Raw genomic sequence first — 18,996 nt, forward strand, 5'->3', positions numbered from 1 at the left:
GGACCAGTTCGGGCGAACTGGTGACCTGTGGGTGGGGTTGGGCCCTCCCCTGCCCACCCACCCAGGTGCAGTTCTGTCCTATATCGCTGTGTTTTTGACGCCACACGCATATTGCACACGTGTGGACGGTACGCACGAGCGAATTGCCGTGTTTTGTGATGCTGCACACATGCGCGGTTGATGCACGCCTGATCGAAGCAAGCATGCGCGGCGCATGCGTGCTCACATTTCCGGTGCTGGGTGAACTGCTTGCTACAGTATGTGAAGCTCACCTCTGCACGGGACGTTGCAAATGGCAGCCATGTTGACAGGTGTCTGGAATGCGGTCACATGACCAGTGGGGCAACATGTGATCATCAAAACTTCTGAACTGGGTTCATAACTCCATCTTTTCCAGGTAGGTTATAATTTTGAACGGTTGCTAAACAACTGGTCATAAATCGAGGCCTAAGGCATTCACACTTAACTCTCAAAAACAAATAGGGATTATTTCACACAATGCACCCAAAATTTCTTTTTTTAAAAATAAAATCCATAGAAGAACATATAGTCTCTGGTTCATTTTTTTTTCCCAATGTGATTCTTTATTATTTAAATAGGAAGAGTATTCCTTCACATAAACAATTACTCAGCCATCACATAACCAACACACAAACATGACAAAATAAATATACAAGAGCACAGATCAATTTTTTTTGTTTAATTTAAATATTAAATAAATAAGAAATGACAGGGTTTTAAATTTTTTTTTTATCATTATCAGTGCCTGAAACAATAGGAACGCCGAGACAAAAAAAAAAAGAACAACACAAAACAAACAACCAACGAAAAGGAGTTAATTTTTTTCTTTCTCTCTCTCTCTCTCTCTCTGCATTTTGTCCCCACGCAAAAGAAAAATCAAAACAAAAATCTTTTTCTTAAAAAAGCACTTCAGTTATAAAATATCTTTAAAAAAATTCCCCATTGGTAAAAGAATAAATAACAAAAATATATAAAAAATAACTTGGTTGCATCAAAATTACACGCAAAAGTTAGAATTTTTTTTTCTTACTTAGAGGGAATATTGTTTTATTGATCAAAAAGTTGTATTTTCTTCCAGGAATTACTATTATTATTATTATCTGCCTTTTTTTTTCTTTTCCTCTTGATGTGATGTCCAGCTTTAAAAGAAGTATAAATTTAATAAATAAACATTTCAATAAATAGCCAAAAAATACCCTTCAACATAAGGTGTTGCAAATATAAATTACATATATCTCCTCTCAAATTAGGAGGCTTACAGGGTGCCTACGGGGGGGGGGGGGAAAACCCAACACTGGTTTTTTGCAGAAACCTTTTCTGCAGAATGAAACAAGCTTCCTACAATTCAATTTCTTTTTTTTGCAGACAATTATTGATGAATTCAATGCTCAAATGAGCAGCCTGCCTTACAAGTACCAGTTGCAATGGAATCAGATTTAGTGTTTGATTAGTACTTTAACAAAATCTACAGACACCTGTTTGAAAAGTAGAGAAAACGGTCGCGGAGAATGGAATCCACGTCACGGACGCTCAACCAACCCTCCTGGATCCACCTAGCCCTCGTAGCACACAGGTAGGAAAACTGCAGGTAGTCCTCGCCTTACGGCCACAACTGAGCCCATTTATGTTGCTACGTGAGGAAATTTGTGAAGTGAATTTTGACCCGTTTTACGACTTTTCTTGCCACATTTGTTAAGTGGATCACCGCAGTTGTTAAATAAGTACCATGTTTCCTTAAAAAGAAGACCCTGTCTTACATTTTTTTGAACCCCGAAATAAGCGCTTGGCTTTATTTTTGGGGAGGTCTTAGAACAGTCACTAAATGAACTGTTGAAAGTCCAGGATGACTTATACAGGTGATCCTCGACTTACAACCATATATTTAGTGCAGTGATGAGTTTCAATTTTTTTTACTACCGGTTCTGTGGGTGTGGCTTGGTGGGCGTGGCATGGCTTGGTGGGCGTGGCAGGGGAAGGATACTGTAAAATCTCCATTCTCTCCCCACTCCCGGGGGAAGGATATTGCAAAATCCCCATTCCCACCCCACTTCAGGGGAAGGTTACTGCAAAAATCCCCATTTCCTCCCGATCAGCTGGGACTTGGGAGGCAGAGAATAGATGGTGGTGGTGCCAGTCAGAATTTTTACTACCGGTTCTCCGAATTACTCAAAATTTCTGCTACTGGTTCTCCAGAACCTGCCAGAACCTGCTGAAACCCAACCTCTGGTTTAGTGACCGTTCAATGTTACAATGGCACTGACAAGTGACTTACAATCCGGTCCTCATACTTACAACCGAAACAGCATTCTCATGGCCACATGATCAAAAGTTTAATGCTTGCCAACTTGGCATGTACAGCGTCCTGGGGTCATGCATTCCGGATTTATGACCTTCCTAATTTTGCTTCCTTCAGCCAAGCAAAGTCAATTGCCAGCTTCGCTAAATGACCGCATGATTTACTGCAGCGATTTGCTAAACAACCGTGGCAAGGAAAGGTCTTAAAATCGGGCAAGGCTCACTTAACAGCTGCCTTGCTTAATAAGAGAAATTCTGCTCTCAGTTGCGGTCGTAAGTCGAGGACTACCTGTACGTAACTTGTGTGTATGCAATGAATGAACCTCAGGGCTGTCCACCTCTCCAACTATGGGCACTGAGTGCACTCTTAAATAATTTACAGTATTATTCAACTAACTACTTTTCCCCCCACAAAAAAGATCCTTCAATTTTTTTTTTTTAAGGAAGTGCAATTTCTCTATTTTTAAGTACTAAATGAGCTGCAATTACCATCCCATTAGACTTTATTTACACACTGAATACCATATTAATACTTCATCTCGACCTCATTTCCCTTATTTTATTTGCTTTTCGCACTTGCTACAGGTTGTAAGCCAAGGGTAAATGTTAATTATCCTATTTAGCGCACCAGCCAGTTTACCTCAGATGGGGGCGACTTCAGGAATCTACTACAACCGTCACCCATCTGTGTGTGTTTGTGTGTGTTTGCTTTCGGTCTCCATCTTCATACTGGTACTTTCTCCTTGGCATCAAAATATTTTAGCTTGTAGCCTACGCGGGTTGAGGACTACGGCTTTTAAGGCATTCTCACGTTGAAGCTTGAAGGGGCTCCCAGTTCAGTCAGATTTGCAACGTGGACAGAGACCTCACCTGGCAATCTAAATTATGATTTATGCATTATGAATGCATTTCCTCCTCTGGGCCTCTGTGAGAACAAAGATCAGAGGAATGGGAAGGGAAACTATTTTGCCTAGTGCGCATCACGTACTGATGATGTTGTTACCTAGTTTGGTAATTAAACGTCTGCAAGAAAACAACTAAACTCAGAGGCCACCAAGAACCCCCCAGTCCTTCTCTTCTTCTTCCTCCTCCTCTCTGCAATCTTCTCTCCTTTCTAGCACTGATGATGTTACCTAGTTTGGTAATTAAACGTCTGCAAGAAAACTACCAAACTCAGAGAGCACCAAAGACTTCACAGTCTCCCTCCTCCTCCTCTGCAAACTCCATTCTCTTCTAGCACTGATGATGTTACCTAGGTGGGTCATGTAATGTCTGCAAGAAAACAGCTAAACTCAGAGGCCACCAAGAACCCCACAGTCCTTCTCTTCCTCCTCCTCCTCCTCCTCCTCCCTGCACTCTTCCCTCCTTTCTAGCACTGATGATGTTACCTAGTTGGGTCATGAAATGTCTGGAGCTGCCTTCTGATGTGGTGTGAAGGACCATATCTGCAAAAAAATCCTACCCAATGAAACCTGCACGCACCAACAACCCTGAGGGTCTCAGGAATTTTGCATGTCAATCCTTTTCCCCACAGGGGTTTTGTCATCCCCTAAAAAAAAGGCAGGATTTTGTTGGGTGGGGTGGGTTCTGGGTCACCTTTCCAAGACCTTCTTAGATTGTCTAGAGATCAGAATTACAGCACAATCCTGTACGTGGTTGTGATTTTGGAAGGGACTTCCCTGATTTCAAAGATGCTGAAGATCCTGTGTGTGAGTGTGAGGAAAAGAAGAAAACAGAGTTGGAAGGGACCTTGGAGGTCTTCTACTCCAACCCCTGTTCAGGCAGGAAACCCTACACCACTTCAGACAAATGGTTATCTAACATCTTCTTAAAACCTTCCAGTGTTGGAGCATTCACAACTTCTGGAGGCAAGTTGTTCCACTGATTAATTGTTCTAACTGTCAGGAAATTTCTCCTTAGTTCTAAGTTGCTTTTTTCCTGGGTTAGTCTCCATCCATTGCTTCTTGTCCTGCCCTCAGGTGCTTTGGAGAATAACTTGACTCCCTCTTCTTTGGGGCAGCCCCTGAGATATTGGAGCACTGCTATCATGTCTCCCCTAGTCCTTCTTTTCATTAAACTAGACATACCCAGTTCCTGCAACTGTTCTTCATATGTTTTAGCCTCCAGTCCCCTAATCATCTTCGTTGCTCTTCTCTGCCCTCTTTCTAGAGTCTCAGCATCTTTTTTACATTCGTGGTGACCAAAACTGAATGCAGTATTCCAAGTGTGGCCTTACCAAGGCATTATAAAGTGGTATTAACCCTTCACGTGATCTTGATTCTATCCCTGTTTATGCAGCCCAGAACTGTGTTGGCTTTTTTGGCAGCTGCTGCACACTGCTGGTTCATATTTAAATAGTTGTCCACTAGGACTCCAAGATCCCTCTCACAGGTACTACTATTGAGCCAGGTACCACCTCTACTATACCTGGGCATTTGGTTTTTCTTGCCTAAATGTAGAACCTTCCTTTTTTCAATTTAGAAGTGTTCATGTTAGAAGTGAGGGTGGTGAATTACAGGCAGTCCACGACTTACAACCATTTGTTTAGTGACCATTCAAAGAGAAAGGTGACTTTTGCCTTTTTTTTTCACAATTACTACTGCAGTATCCCCATGGTCACATGATCAAAATTTGGACAACTGGCAACTGGCTCCTATTTATGACGGTTGCAGTGTCCTGGGGTCACATGATCAGTGGTGGGTTGCTACCGGATCACCCCGGTTCAGGCGAACCGGTAGCAGTGGTGGTGAGAAGCTCCACCCACCCTCCCGGATGTCATCAAATATGCTCTGCGCATGAACAGAAGTGGCGCGTGTACACGCGAACAGATAGCAAAGGTAAGTCAAACCCACCCCTTCACATGATCTCCTTTTGCGACCTTATGACAAGCAAAGTCAATGGGGAAGCCAGATTCACTTTTACAACCGTGTTACTAACTGAACGACTGCCATGACTCACTTAACAACGGTGGCAAGAAAGGTAGCAAAATGGGGCAAAACTCACCTAACCACTGTCTTCCTTAGCAAACAGAAATTTGTGGCTCCGTTGTGGATGTAAGTCGGGGACTACCGGGAAGTGAATTGAGGACTGCAACTTAGAAGCTTGGAAGTGAGGGGAGAATTAGCTGTACTTTTCGGAGTATGAATCACTTTTTTCCCCCATTAAAAGAGGGGGGAAAATGTTTGTGTGTCTTATACACCGAATACAGCCATTTTTAGCCTCCTGAAATCCCGCCCTGCATGTCCCGTTTTCACCAAAAACGGGCCCATTTTTTGCAAAACTGGGATGTGCAGAAGGTTTGGAAGGCCTGCAGAGCGCTGCTGGGGGCCAGGGAGAACAAAAACCAAACGCGCAGAGGCCAAAAACTAGTTTTTCTTGGTGTTTTTTTTTTCTTTGAAATCTTGATCCGTCTTATACTCCGGTGCATCTTATAATCTGAAAAATACGGTAGCTTTTAAAAGTGAAAAGAATCTTACCAAGTAGCTAATACCTTATTCTTTGAATTGTATCTAACCCAAAAGCCAGAATTCCCTGGCTTTTGGATTTGCTGGGATCCACAATTCATCAAGTGTGGAAGAAACATCTATCTCAGGAGACAACTGCCAAGTTCTAGAGAAGATTCCACTGCCTTCTTCTGGCCTTTTCCACAGCCGTTATTTCACGCTTTAGGGATCTCAGAATGGTAGTGCTTGCCCTCCAGCCAATTACCGGCAGTCCTCGACTTACAACCACTCACTCAGTGACCATTCAAAGTTACAACGGCACCGAAAAAAAGAAGATGATTTATGACGGATTTCACACTTAACGACCAGTACAGACACACAATCAAAATTTGGGACCTTGCCAACTGGTGTGCATTTATGAGGGTTGCATGGTCCTGGTGTCGTGTGAACATCATTGTTAAACCTTCCCAGACGGCGTCTGACTGGCAGCATCCATTGGGGAAGCCAGATTCACTTAACAGCTGCGCCGAGTCGTTTAATAGCTGCAGCGCTTAGCTTGATAACTGTGGCAAAAAACTCGTCAAAGGGGCAAAACTCGCATGACAACTGCCTTGCTTTAGCAACGGAAATTTTGGGCTCGTTTGTGGTTGTAGGTCGAGGACTACAGTCAGTGGTGGGCTGCAACCGGTTTAACAAGGGGTTCTGTGAGCGAGCCTAAGGCGCTTGCGCGCAGCCTTCGAAATATAGCAAATTGAAGCTCAGCTGCTTAACTGCTAAGGCAGCCCCAGTAAGTAGAACAACGGAGGCGCGGGAATCAACTGCACCGCGCGAATCAGCTGAGCCAGAAAGAAGGAAATAGAGGACAGGATAGGTCAGGGCCCGGTGGGCGAAGCCAGCTGACGGTCTGAACTACCGGTTCGCTCGAACCCTTCTGAACTGGCAGCAGCCCACCACTGACTACAATACTTGCAGTAGTGGGATTCAGACGGTTCAGGCAGGTTTGGGCGAACTGGTAGTTAAATTGCTGGCTGGCTCTGCCCCTCCCCTCCCTGCCCCTCCCCTTCCAGGATTCCCCACGCACCCCATTTTGGCTTCCAGGTAAGTGCAGGGAGGCCTACTACGCCCAAAACAGGGTGCGGTGGGTGGGAGGTTGCGGTGCGCCCCCCCCCGGAACCCATTTTTGCTCCCAGGAGGTTGCAGGGAGGCCTACTAGGCCCAAAATGGGTCACGTCCCCCCCCCCCCCCCCCGGTTGTTAAATTATTTGAATCCCACCACTGACTACTTGGTAAGGCATGTCAAATTTTTCAACTTCCGATTTCCAAACATTAGGGTTGCTCAAAAGTTGTGACAGGCCTTGGGGATTGCAAAGATGTTTCAGTTACTTTCATATAATTCAGATGTGCTTGGTAAGTAACTGCATAAATATGGTAACTTTTGGACCTTTTGTTTGTTTACCGTGCCCCATCCAGATCCTTCTCGCCAGCATGGCTGGGTTCAAACTAAGGATCGTCCCTTTGAGAAGGGGTGGGAAAAACCATGGTCTGTGCGTCCTATTTGCATCTCTCCCTCACCCCTCCTATCTCCCTCTGAAAAAAAATCTAACCGCATCACCTTGAATTTAGGGGGTGCTGAATCAATTTGCTTCGCAAGAGACATTCACGTCCTTGGAATTCTTTAAGTGCACAGTGGACTTACATATCCTGGAGGGTGAACCCCGAAACCAAATCAAATGTGGTTCTTTGGAAGAGCTTTACCCAACGTTTCTCGAAGGACTGTCCCCTTGTTTCTGGGAAACACAGGGGGAAAAAAAAATGTAGAAAAGAAAGCTGAGAACCCATAAGCGTTGCCATGAATGTTTCAGCCCAAAGTCCAGAGGAAAGAGTAACTAGTAGCCTAGCCCATTTGTTCCTAGTCACGCCTGAAAAATACATCTGTGGCATTGATGCCTGCAGTGCTACTGAAGGGTGATGACCAAGACGACGAACAGAACCAGAACGGTCAGCAAAAACGACTTTCCAAAACTTGATGGGCCATTGGACCACGATAACACACTTTAAGAATTCTCCCTTATAAAACGTCCCCAGATTGATCTGTTCGTTAATCTCTGTTTTTTTTTCAAAAAAAAAAAAAAAAGACAGACAAAGGAATACTGTAGTTGCAAACTCCAAAAAGCTTCCCTGAGAACCTTTGCTTTGTTTTTGTTTTGTTTTGTTTTTTTTCCCCGTTTCCTGTTGCGTTTTCCGCTGGAGATCCGGAGCTGCTATTTTTTTTTTTTTGGGGGGGGGAAATAAAAAATAATGTGACTCTGTAATACTTTGCGGGAGTTCTCGTGTCCAGCGGCTTTGGACTCCATTGTTGAGTCAGAATCCTAGTTCAGTGTCTATGGAGATTCTCAATCATCCAGGTCATGGTTGTTCCCAAAAGTGCTTTCTTCCAAGAGGGAATTGGACTTGCTCGGAGCTGAAGAAGCTTCTTTGGATGAGAAGCGAAAAGTCTTCAAAGAAAAAAACAAGGAAGTCCAGTTGCCCGTTGAAAAAAAGCACCTTGGGGACGATCCAAGGTCAGATTTCGATGGAGGGGACCGCAGTTCCCGCTTCTCCTGAACAACAGATGACGTAGAATTGATGGGTTATCGTGAGACGTGACCAAAAGCAACACATGATTGGTGGAACCTCCCGTGATGGACGTAGAGACAAATCCGTGTTCCTTGAATGATCTAAATCTTGGAATAACTCCGTTAGGAAGTGTAGGAACTTAGCAGCATGCGAAGATCCAACATCTCTACCTATTTCCTTGCCCAGCTTTGAATCTACTGCCGAACATTAAAACAGAGTTCCCGCTGTTTGCCAAAGTGATGCGGTCAAGTCAACAAAACAAAAACAAAACGGGGTGGAAAAAATATGAGTTTGTTTCTTCTTTTGTGAATGGCCTCTTGGTTAAGTTTTGGTCCTTTGATTCATTCATTCAACAAATAAACCTGAGTGAAGGTCTTCTAAAGTCTTCCCAATATCCTAATGTCTTCTTTCTCTTTCTCTTTCTTTCTTTCTCTCACACTCTTTCTTTCTTTTCCTTGTCCTACCTATTAGACCTGAATTCCTTTAATGGCCTGTTTGATGCTTTCCAGCAGATCCTTGTTTTCGGGATTCTGGTAGCATTCTTGATTGGTATACATATCGGTAAGGGTGTTCACGTAGGCATCAAAGTTCTGCTCACTGATTGGCTCCTGGATTCCAGAACAAATAAATAAACAGAAAAGAAGCATAATTACCATCATCATAAATTCTAACTGGGGAACAGGGAAGTCATAATCATAAAGACTCATAAAAGTGTCTAAATTCAGAAAGAATAAGAGGATAACACGGTTGGAAGGGACCTCAGAGGTCTTCTAGTCCAGAGGTCTCCAACCTTGGCCACTTTAAGACTTGTGGACTTCAATAATAATAATAATAATAATAATAATAATAATAATAATAATAATAATAATAATAATAATAATAATGATAATGATAATAATGATGATAATAATAATAATAATAATAATAATAATAATAATAATAATAATAATAATAATAATAATAATGATGATGTTTTAATTTGTATACCGCCCTTCTCCCAAAGGACTCAGGGCGGTGAACAGGCAAATAAAATACAAACAAAAACATACACCATAATTAAAACAACCCTTAAAAAACTGATTCAAATTTGCCAGAAAATTTAAAATAACATTACACCCCATAAAAATTACAGAAATTTAAAACCCACAATTAAAATTTAAAATTTAGGATTTAAAATCAGGCCAGTCCAGCCAAACGGAATAAATAAGTTTTAAGTTCGCGGCGAAAGGTCCCAAGGTCAGGTAGTTGTCGAAGCCCGGGGGGAAGTTCGTTCCACAGGGTAGGAGCCCCCACAGAGAAGGCCCTCCCCCTGGGGGCCGCCAGTCGACATTGTTTGGCTGACAGCACCCTGAGGAGTCCCTCTCTGTGGGAGCGCACCGGACGCTGGGAGATTGAGGCCGGCAGTAGACGGTCCCGTAAGTAGCCCGGTCCTAAGCCATGGAGCGCTTTAAAGATGGTAACCAATACCTTGAAGCGCACCCGGAAAACAACAGGTAGCCAGTGCAGTCTGCGCAGGATAGGTGTTACGTGGGAGCTTCGAACCGCTCCCTCAATAACCCGCGCAGCCGCATTCTGGACTAGCTGAAGTCTCCGGGTGCTTTGGTCTGGGAGTTGAAGTCCACAAGTCTTAAAGCTTTGCTGGCTGAGGAATTCTGGGAGTTAAAGTCCACAAGTCTTAAAGTGACCAAGGTTGGAGACCCCTGTTCTAGTCCAACCACCTGCTCAAGCAGGAGACTCCATACCATTCCATGCCAACAGCAGGTGTGGTGGTGCAGTGGTTAGAATGCGGTATTACAGGCTAACTCTGCTCACTGCCAGGAGTTTGATCCTCACCGGCTCAAGGTTGACTCAGCCTTCCGTCCTTCCGAAATTGGTAAAATATGGATCCAGATTGTTGGGATCAATAGGCTGACTCTGTAAACTGCTTAGAGAGGGCTGTAAAAGCACTGTGAAGCAGTATGTAAGTCTAAATATAAATACTAGTCTAGTGTTATTGCTGTTCCAGACAAATGGCCGCCCAATCTCTTCATGATCTTGTCTGACTTGCCCCCACTTAAACCTCTAAATAGAAATGATCCTTGGCTCCTTTTGTTGAGAAAGGTATAATTTTATTAGAAGTCAAGGCAGGGGTGAAATGCTCCCGGTTTGGACCGGATCGGCTGATCTGGTAGCGATGGTGGCAGGTGGTTCGGAGAACCGGTAACAAAAATCCCTGCCCCCCCTCCCCCCTGCCTATGCCCAGCTCTGACGGTCCCAGCTGAGTTGCCTGATCATCAGAGGCTTTTTTTTTTTTTACTTTTAAAAGCATTTTTTTGCAACCTATTTGGCCAAATAGGTTGTAAAAGAGATGCTTTTAAAAGGTTAAAAAAAAAGGCTCTGACGATCACAGCTGAGCCATGCGATCGTCAGAGCCTTTTTTTTTTCACTTTTAAAAGCATTTTTTTAGAACCTATTCGGCCGAAGAGGTTGTAAAAAAATGCTTTTAAAAGTAAAAAAAAAAAAAAGATTGCACGCCACAGCTGATCACACCCCTGCGCGCTGTTCTATTTACCCCATGCCTCCTTTTGGCGTGCATGCACTTCGCATTTGGTGCGTAGTGCGCATTGCGCATGCACAGCCAGCGTACCGGTAGTAAACCGGTTCAGATTTTACCGCTGAGTCAAGGGCATTGCAGTAATGCATAGCCAGAACTGAGCATCGCAAGCCAAAATCCCCAAGTTCAAATTTTCTCTCCCTTAACGATCTCCCATTGCTGATCCCCCCCCACCCCATTCAAGCAAGATTGAACTCTGCTATCATGTCACCCCCTAGGCCTTCTTCATCCAGGCCCTCGCATCCTGGACATAAACTGTATCAACTCCTACCCTCAAAACGACGCTATAGAGCACTGCACACCAGAACAACTAGACACAAGAACAGTTTTTCCCCGAAGGCCATCACTCTGCTAAACAAATCATTCCATCAACACTGGCAAACTATTTACTGAATCTGCACTACTATTAATCTTCTCATAGTTTCCATCACCCATCTCCTTCCACTTATGACTGTATGACTATAACTTGTTGCTGGCAATCCTTATGATTTATATTGATATATTGACCATCAATTGTGTTGTAAATGTTGTATCTTGATGAACGTATCTTTTCTTTTATGTACACTGAGAGCCTATGCACCAAGACAAATTCCTTGTGTATCCAATCACACTTGGCCAATAAGGAATTCTATTCTATTCTATTCTATTCTATTCTATTCTATTCTATTCTATTCTATTCTATTCTATTCTATTCTATTCTATTTTCATTAAACTAGACATACCCAATTCCAGCAACAGTTCTTTATACGTTTTAGCCTCCAGTCCAGTGGTGGGTTTCTATTGGTTCGCCCTGGTTCAGGTGAACCGGCAGTGGCAACAACAGGCATTCCGCCCACCCACCTGGACGTCATCACGGATGCTCTGCGCATGTGCAGAAGCGCAGAGGCGCTGTGCACCAGCGCTCCCAGTTCCAAACCGGTAGCGAAGGTAAGTAGAACCCACTACTGCTCCAGTCCCCTAATCTGCAAAGATGATTCGGGGACTGGAGGTTGGGGTAGAAGTCCACAGAGGTCCCTTCCAATCCTATTACTCCGTGTTCTGAGTTAACCTTTGGCTGTTCCTGCCTGGTTTCTGTTGTGTCTCGTCCGATCTCACCACAGCCGGGGCCTTCTTATCTGCTTCCGAACACGGAGGAATGTCCTAGTATGCCTCCCGGCCCCAGCCCTGGCTCCATGCCCAGACAGACTGAAGAGGAGGAAGTATCTCCAGCCCCCAGCTCTGGCTCCATGCCCAGTCAAACGGAGCAACTAGACCCCTCCCCCTCCTCCACAGCATGTGAGCCTGAGGGAGGTCAATTCCCAACAGCTGCAGACTGGAGTGACCCTCGCGTCATCAAGTCTTCTGACTTGATAGACGGAGGCAACAGAAGGAAGGGAGGGGCAGGCCTGGATAAGTGCTGAGTCATGGAGCCACACCCCATGGCCTATATAAAGGACCTGCTTTCTGGCATTCTCTGAGTCAGGCAAAGTCTAAACATATCTTGCTGAAGTCACTTTCTGGTCTCCTGCCTGCCCTGAGGACTTTGCTAGGACTTTGGCAGAGCTGCAGAGGCACACCTGATTCGGATTTCCCTGACCCGGCCGTCAGCGGAGGAGTGGGACACGACAGTTTCAAACCGGGGACATTTGTGTGTAATAGCAGCTACATTACAGAAACCGAACTCAAAACCCTGATAAATGGTTGTCCCCAAAAGTGCTTTTTCAGGAGGCAAGTGGACTTTCTGCTTTTTTTCTTTGAAGGCGTTTCGCTTCTCATCCAAGATGAGAAGGAATATAAATCCTTTTATGAGGATGAGTAGCGAAACATCTTCAAAAGAAAAAACAAGAAAGTCCAGTTGCCTCCTGAAAAAAAAAAAAACCCTTTGGGACAACCATGACCTGGATGACTGATAATCTCCACAGACTTTTAGTTAAACAATTTGGGATGAACACCCTTGGAATGGTGTGGGAGTAGGAATGGATTTCCAGAGGAGAAAAAATTGCAGACTGCAGGAACCATTTGCACCACTCAGGTGACCCCGAGGACAAAGCTAAATCTCTAAGTGGCCTCAGTGACCCTCTAAAACAGGGATGGCTAACCTTTTTGCCATCGCGTGCCAAGAGAGGGGGGGGTCGGGGGGGTTCACATGTGCACGTGCCCACACCCATAATTCTATGCACCCCGTCCCTGCGCATGTGCACATGACCCCCCCTACCCTCCTATCCACTCCTGGCATGCGATGGCCCGGTAGGCCTGTTTTTCTTTCTCACCTGACTCCAGGGCCTCTCTAGGAGTCTGGGGAGGGCGAAAACGGCCTTCCCCACACCCCCTCCGGAGGTCCTCTGGAGGCCGAAAACGGCCCGTTTGACAACTTCCGGTGGGACAGGAAGTTGTCACACAGGCTGTTTTGGCCACTGGAGGACCTCCAGGGTGGTGGGGAAGGCCGTTTTTGCCCTCCCCAGACTCTTAGAGAGGCTCTGGAGTCAGGTGTGAGAGAAAAACCAGCTTTCCCCACCCCCCCAGGCCCTCCGGAGGCAGAAACAATGTCAGGCCTAGAAACCATACTAGACTTTAGGTTTCCAGACGCTGCCACATTTTTCCCCTGAGGGGAAGAAGGGGGGTTGAGGGGTATGGTAACATTCTTCAAGCGGTCAAGGTCGGATGGTGTTCACATCTGCAGGAAGAGTGGCGAGAAGATATTCGAATGAACTGGGAGAACGTGGGACCATGTGACCAGCAAAGGGGTTAGGGGGGTGGGACTCTTGGGGTTTGTATAACTGGGAAAAGAATCCGGAAGTTCAGTTTTGGAATTTCACTCATCGTGTGCCAGTTTCCTCATGCTAGTAAAGAACTCTGAAAACCAATGGCTTCTGAGTTTTTTTTATGCAGAAGAGGTTTTTCTGGAACCTTGACAAACAACCTGTTTCCCTGCTTCTGGTGGGCCCAGAAGACCTGAAAATCAGGAGCTGAGCCCGCGTGCCCAGATATGGCTACGCGTGCCACCTGTGGCACGCATGGTATATGTTCGCCATCATCATCATCATCATCATCATCATCATCATCATCATCATTATTATTATTATTATTATTATTATTATTATTATTATTATTATTTACATTTATATCCCGCCCTTCTCCGAAGACTCAAGGCGGCTTACAGTGTGTAAGGCAATAGTCTCATCCTATTTGTATATTTATATACAAAGTCAACTTATTGCCCCCCCAACAATCTGGGTCCTCATTTTACCTACCTTATAAAGGATGGAAGGCTGAGTCAACCTTGGGCCTGGTGGGACTCGAACCTGCAGTAATTGCAAGCAGCTGTGTTTAATAACAGGCTTCTTACAGCCTGAGCCACACCGCGGCTCTTATCATGGCTTTTAAAGGATGCAAATGACCAGCTGTCTGCAAGGAGTATAAATCCTCCCATTCCCCAGCATCCAGTCAGAGCTGAAGAAGCTTCTTGGAGGAGAAGCAAAATGTCGGATCTACCTCCCATGTAATTTCGATATACACTATATACATAGATCCGAAATATACAATAATGTCACAGCTTTGTTGAATATGCACAATTGTTATGAAATAAAAATGTAATAAAAATATTAAAAAAAAAAAGAGAGAGAAGCGAAATGTCCTCAAAAGAAAAAAAAAACCGGAAAGTCCAATTGCTTCCTGAAAAAGCACCTTTGGGACAACCATGACCTGGATGACTTAGACTCTCTATAGACCAGTGTTGGAGAACCTTTTCGGCACCGAGTACCGAAATGGGAGTGTGTGCGTGCGTGCTGGAAACCGGAAGAGCAGCCGCCCAATGTGCATGTGCGTGCCAGGAAGATGATTTTCTGGTTTCCGGTGCACGCATGCGCACCGGCCACCTGGTCTTCCGGTTTCAAATTTCTAGGTTCTATCATATCGCAAGATCTCAAATGGACAGCTAACATCAAAAACATCATTAAAAAAGGACAACAAAGAATGTTCTTTCTGCGCCAACTCAGTAAGCTCAAACTGCCCAAGGAGCTGCTGATTCAGTTCTACAGAGGAATTATTGAGTCTGTCATTTGCACCTCTATAACTGTCTGGTTCGGTTCTGCAACCCAGCAAGACAGACACAGACTTCAGAGGATAATTAGAACTGCAGAAAAAATAATTGCTACCAACCTGCCTTCCATTGAGGACCTGTATACTGCACAAATCAAGAAGAGGGCCGTGAAAATATTTGCAGATCACTCGCATCCTGGACATAAACTGTTTCAACTCCTACCCTCAAAACGACGCTATAGAGCATTGCACACCAGAACAACTAGACACAAGAACAGTTTTTTCCCGAAGGCCATCACTCTGCTAAACAAATAATTCCATCAACACTGTCAGACTATTTACTAAATCTACACTACTATTAATCGTTTCATAGTTCCCATCACCCATCTCCTTCCACTTACGACTGTATGACTATAACTTGTTGCTGGCAATCCTTATGATTTATATTGATATATTGACCATCATTTGTGTTGTAAATGTTTTACCTTGATGAAGGTATCTTTTCTTTTATGTACACTAAGAGCATATGCACCAAGACAAATTCCTTGTGTGTCCGATCACACTTGGCCAATAAAAATTCTATTCTATTCTAAATTCTATTCTATTCTATTCTGCTGTGCGTGCGCATGCCAAGACCAGCTTGCTGGTGGACATGCATGTGCTGGAAACCAGAACATCATCTTCCTGGTGCATGCCTGCGTGCTGGGTGGCTGCTCTTTCAGTTTCCGGCGCTTCCGCATGCTTGAAGACCAGCTGGCCATTGCGCTGGAACCCGGAAGAGCAATGGGCAACACGTGCCATAGGCTCGCCATCACGGCTATAGACTCTGATAAATGGGGGAGACATGATAGCAGTCTTCCAATATCTCAGGGGCTGCCACAAAGAAGAGGGAGTCAAGCTATTTTCCAAAGCACCTGCGGGTAGAACAAGAAGCAATGGGTGGAAACTAATCAAGGAGAGAAGCAACTTAGAACTAAGGAGAAATTTAACTAATTTAACTAAGGAGAACTAAGGGGAGGGCCTTCTCTGTGGGGGCTCCTACCCTCTGGAACGAGCTCCCTCTGGGGCTTTGTCAACTCCCTGACCTCAGGTCCTTCCGCCGCGAGCTGAAAACGTTGCTGTTTCGAAGAGCAGGACTAGTGTGAACGTAGTTTTAAATTGGGGTTTTAAATTTGTATTTAAAAGTTTTAGGCCATCAATTGAATTAATTTTCTATTCTTTTTTGCTGTTTTATATGTATTATATGTTTTCTGTTGTTTTATTGGCTGTGAACCGCCCTGAGTCCTTCGGGAGACGGGCGGTATACAAATATAATAATAAATAAATAAATTAATTTCCTTACAGAAATTTCCTAAGGAGAAATTTCCTGGCAGTTAGAACAATTCATCAGTGGAACAACTTGCCTGCAGAAGTTGTAGATTCTCCAACACTGGAAATTTTTAAGAAAATGTTGGGTAACCATTTGTCTGAAATGTTGTAGGGTTCCCTGCCTGGGCAGGGGGTTGGACTAAAAGACCTCCAAGGTCCCTTCCAACTCTGTTATTATGTTATGTTAAATGGTTACAATCCACTTCTTGAATGGAGTTCTTACAGATCTGCCTAGGAGAATTTAAGAGCCGTTGAGAGCAAAGCCGGAATAAGAAATGTTCCCCCCCCCCCCCCCGAACACCATAGAGGCCCAGATTCCGGTCCCAAACCAGCTGCACTCAACGCTGTGTCTTTGAACCTGGGAGAAATGAATAACCCACCAAACAGTATATGAAAGAGATACAAGCAGCAGGAGGTCTGCTCCCCTCGTTAAGCACACCGTAAATAATGGCTAATGAGGTTCCCTAACCGTTAATCACAGTCCAGCATGTAGGGACACAGATCCCATATGCTGGCTGAGGTGGAAGGGATGGCATTTTGTCAGGAATAATTGTGCATGCGGTGCGTTCAAAGGAGGCGGCTCTGCAGAAGATTTATGAAAAGAGCGGTAAAAATGCCCGAAGGAGCCGTAGGATAGAAGACAAACAGGGCATTCGTTAAAGGATAATGAACGCCACCGATAGAAAAAACAACACCTGAAGAACCTCAGAAAATGGAAATCATGCATTAGATCAGCGGTTCTCAACCTGTGGGTCGGGACCCCGTTGGGGGTCGAATGACAATTTGCCAGGGGTCGCCTAAGACCATCGGAAATATGGGAAGTATACTTGCGAGTCGAAGAATCGCGCTCCAATGGTTGACTCCACAAGCCAGCTGCAGGCTCTTCAAATCGCTAGCCGAATTCGGCTTCAGGCGCGATGAATTAAAAAAGAGAGAAATCTTTGCTCTGATGTCTCCCTCTCAAGCCAGCTGCAGTCACTCCCCATCGCTAGCCTAATCTGGCTTCAGGCGCGATAAACTTAATAGGGGAGGAGTCTCCGCTTTAATGCCTCCGTCCTCAAGGCAATCGCAAGCAGTTCAGATCGCTAGCCAAGACGGCTTCAGGTGCGATAAATTCAAAACGAACATAATTTTACGGTTGGGGTCGCTGCATCGTGGGGAATTGTATTAAAGGGGTCGCCACATCGTGGGGAATTGTATTAAAGGGGTCGCCACATTGTGGGGAATTGTATTAAAGGGGTCGCAGCACTATAAAGGTTGAGTACCACTGCATTAGATGGCACAGTGGCGGTAGGTTCCTGGTGAGGAACAAATCATTAACAAGAGAACTAAACAGTTGCCACTTGGTGGGCCAGGCCAAATTGTTCAACAATCACCTTTGAAGCTTCTAAAAAAAAAAATTCAAGAGCAGAACATTCCTCTGAGCGTACCCCCCCTTTCTACTCCTAGCCATCTAGGTCAACGTAATATATGTATTTTTTACAATGAAGTCATCGAATGATAGAGTTGGAAATGATTTTGGAGGTTTTCTAATTCCACACACACTTTTTCCTCTGTAAAATTTCCACTTATGAGGTCCTTGGTGCTCTCTGAGCTTGGTTATTTGCAAGCAGACGTTTCATTACCAATCTAGGTAACATCATCAGTACTGGAAATGGGCGGGGTTTGCAGAGATAAGGAGAAGGAGAAAGAAGCAGAATGAGAAGAGGAGGAGGAGGAAGAGGAAGAGGAGGAGAACTGTAGGGTCCTTGGTGCTCTAACAGTAACAGAGTTGGAAGAGACCTTGGAGGTCATCTAGTCCAACCCCTTGCTCACGCAGGAGACCTGTGCTAGGGATTTGAACCGCCGAACCGCCGACCTTTCTGATCGACAAGCTCAGTGTCTTAGCCACTGAGCCACCTAGTCAGGCAACTTTTTCCTCTGTAAAACTTCCTTCCTGCGAGGTCCTTGGTGCTCTCCTGAGTTTGGTTATTCGCATGCAGACGTTTCGTTACCCAGCTAGGTAACATCATCAGTGTTGGAAGGGGGGGTGGGGATTGCAGAGATAAGGAGAAGGGCAAAGAGAATAGGAGGAGGAGGACAAGGAGGTGGAGAAGGAGGAGGAGGAGGAGGAGGACAGCACCAACTGTAGGATCTTTGTTGCTCTCTTGATCTTGTTTATTTGCATATAGACGTTTCATTATCCAACTAGGTAACATCCTCAGTGCTAGAAGGGAGTGGATTTGCTCTCTGAATATATACATATATATACTATATACAGAGAGCAAATCCACTCCCTTCTAGCACTGAGGATGTTTTCTCTCCCTCTCTCTCTCTCTCTCTCTCTCTCTCTCTCTCTCCCTCCCTCCCTCCCTCCCTCCCTCTCTCTCTCCAGGTGTCTTGCCTGGTCAGTCTTCATGGCTGTATTCTTGGTGGTTTTTGAGTGTGCTGTTGTTTGTCTGAATTGGTAGCAATTGGGTTTCAAATTTTTTTACTGCTGGTTCTGTGGGTGTGGCTTGGTGGGCTTGGCATGGCTTGGTGGGCGTGGCAGGGGAAGGATACTGCAAAATCCCCCATTTCCTCCCGATCAGCTGAGACTCAGGAGGCGGAGAATAGATGGGGGCGGAGCTAGTCAGAATTTTTACTACCGGTTCTCTGAACTAC

At 44.9% G+C, this 18,996-nt stretch overlaps 1 protein-coding gene across 1 annotated transcript in view; it reads right to left on the bottom strand.

Moving 5' to 3' along the window:
• Positions 1–8,842: 8,842 nt before the first annotated feature.
• The window catches only part of MYT1 (myelin transcription factor 1), a 196,453-nt gene continuing 186,299 nt past the window's right edge, over positions 8,843–18,996 (bottom strand). Inside the window, exon 23 of the mRNA XM_058176713.1 lies at positions 8,843–8,983. Within this exon, the coding sequence (XP_058032696.1) occupies positions 8,843–8,983 (141 nt within the window). The remainder of the gene's footprint in view (positions 8,984–18,996) is intronic.

Source organism: Ahaetulla prasina, chromosome 3, assembly GCF_028640845.1.
Source record: "Ahaetulla prasina isolate Xishuangbanna chromosome 3, ASM2864084v1, whole genome shotgun sequence".
Taxonomy (NCBI): domain Eukaryota; kingdom Metazoa; phylum Chordata; class Lepidosauria; order Squamata; family Colubridae; genus Ahaetulla; species Ahaetulla prasina.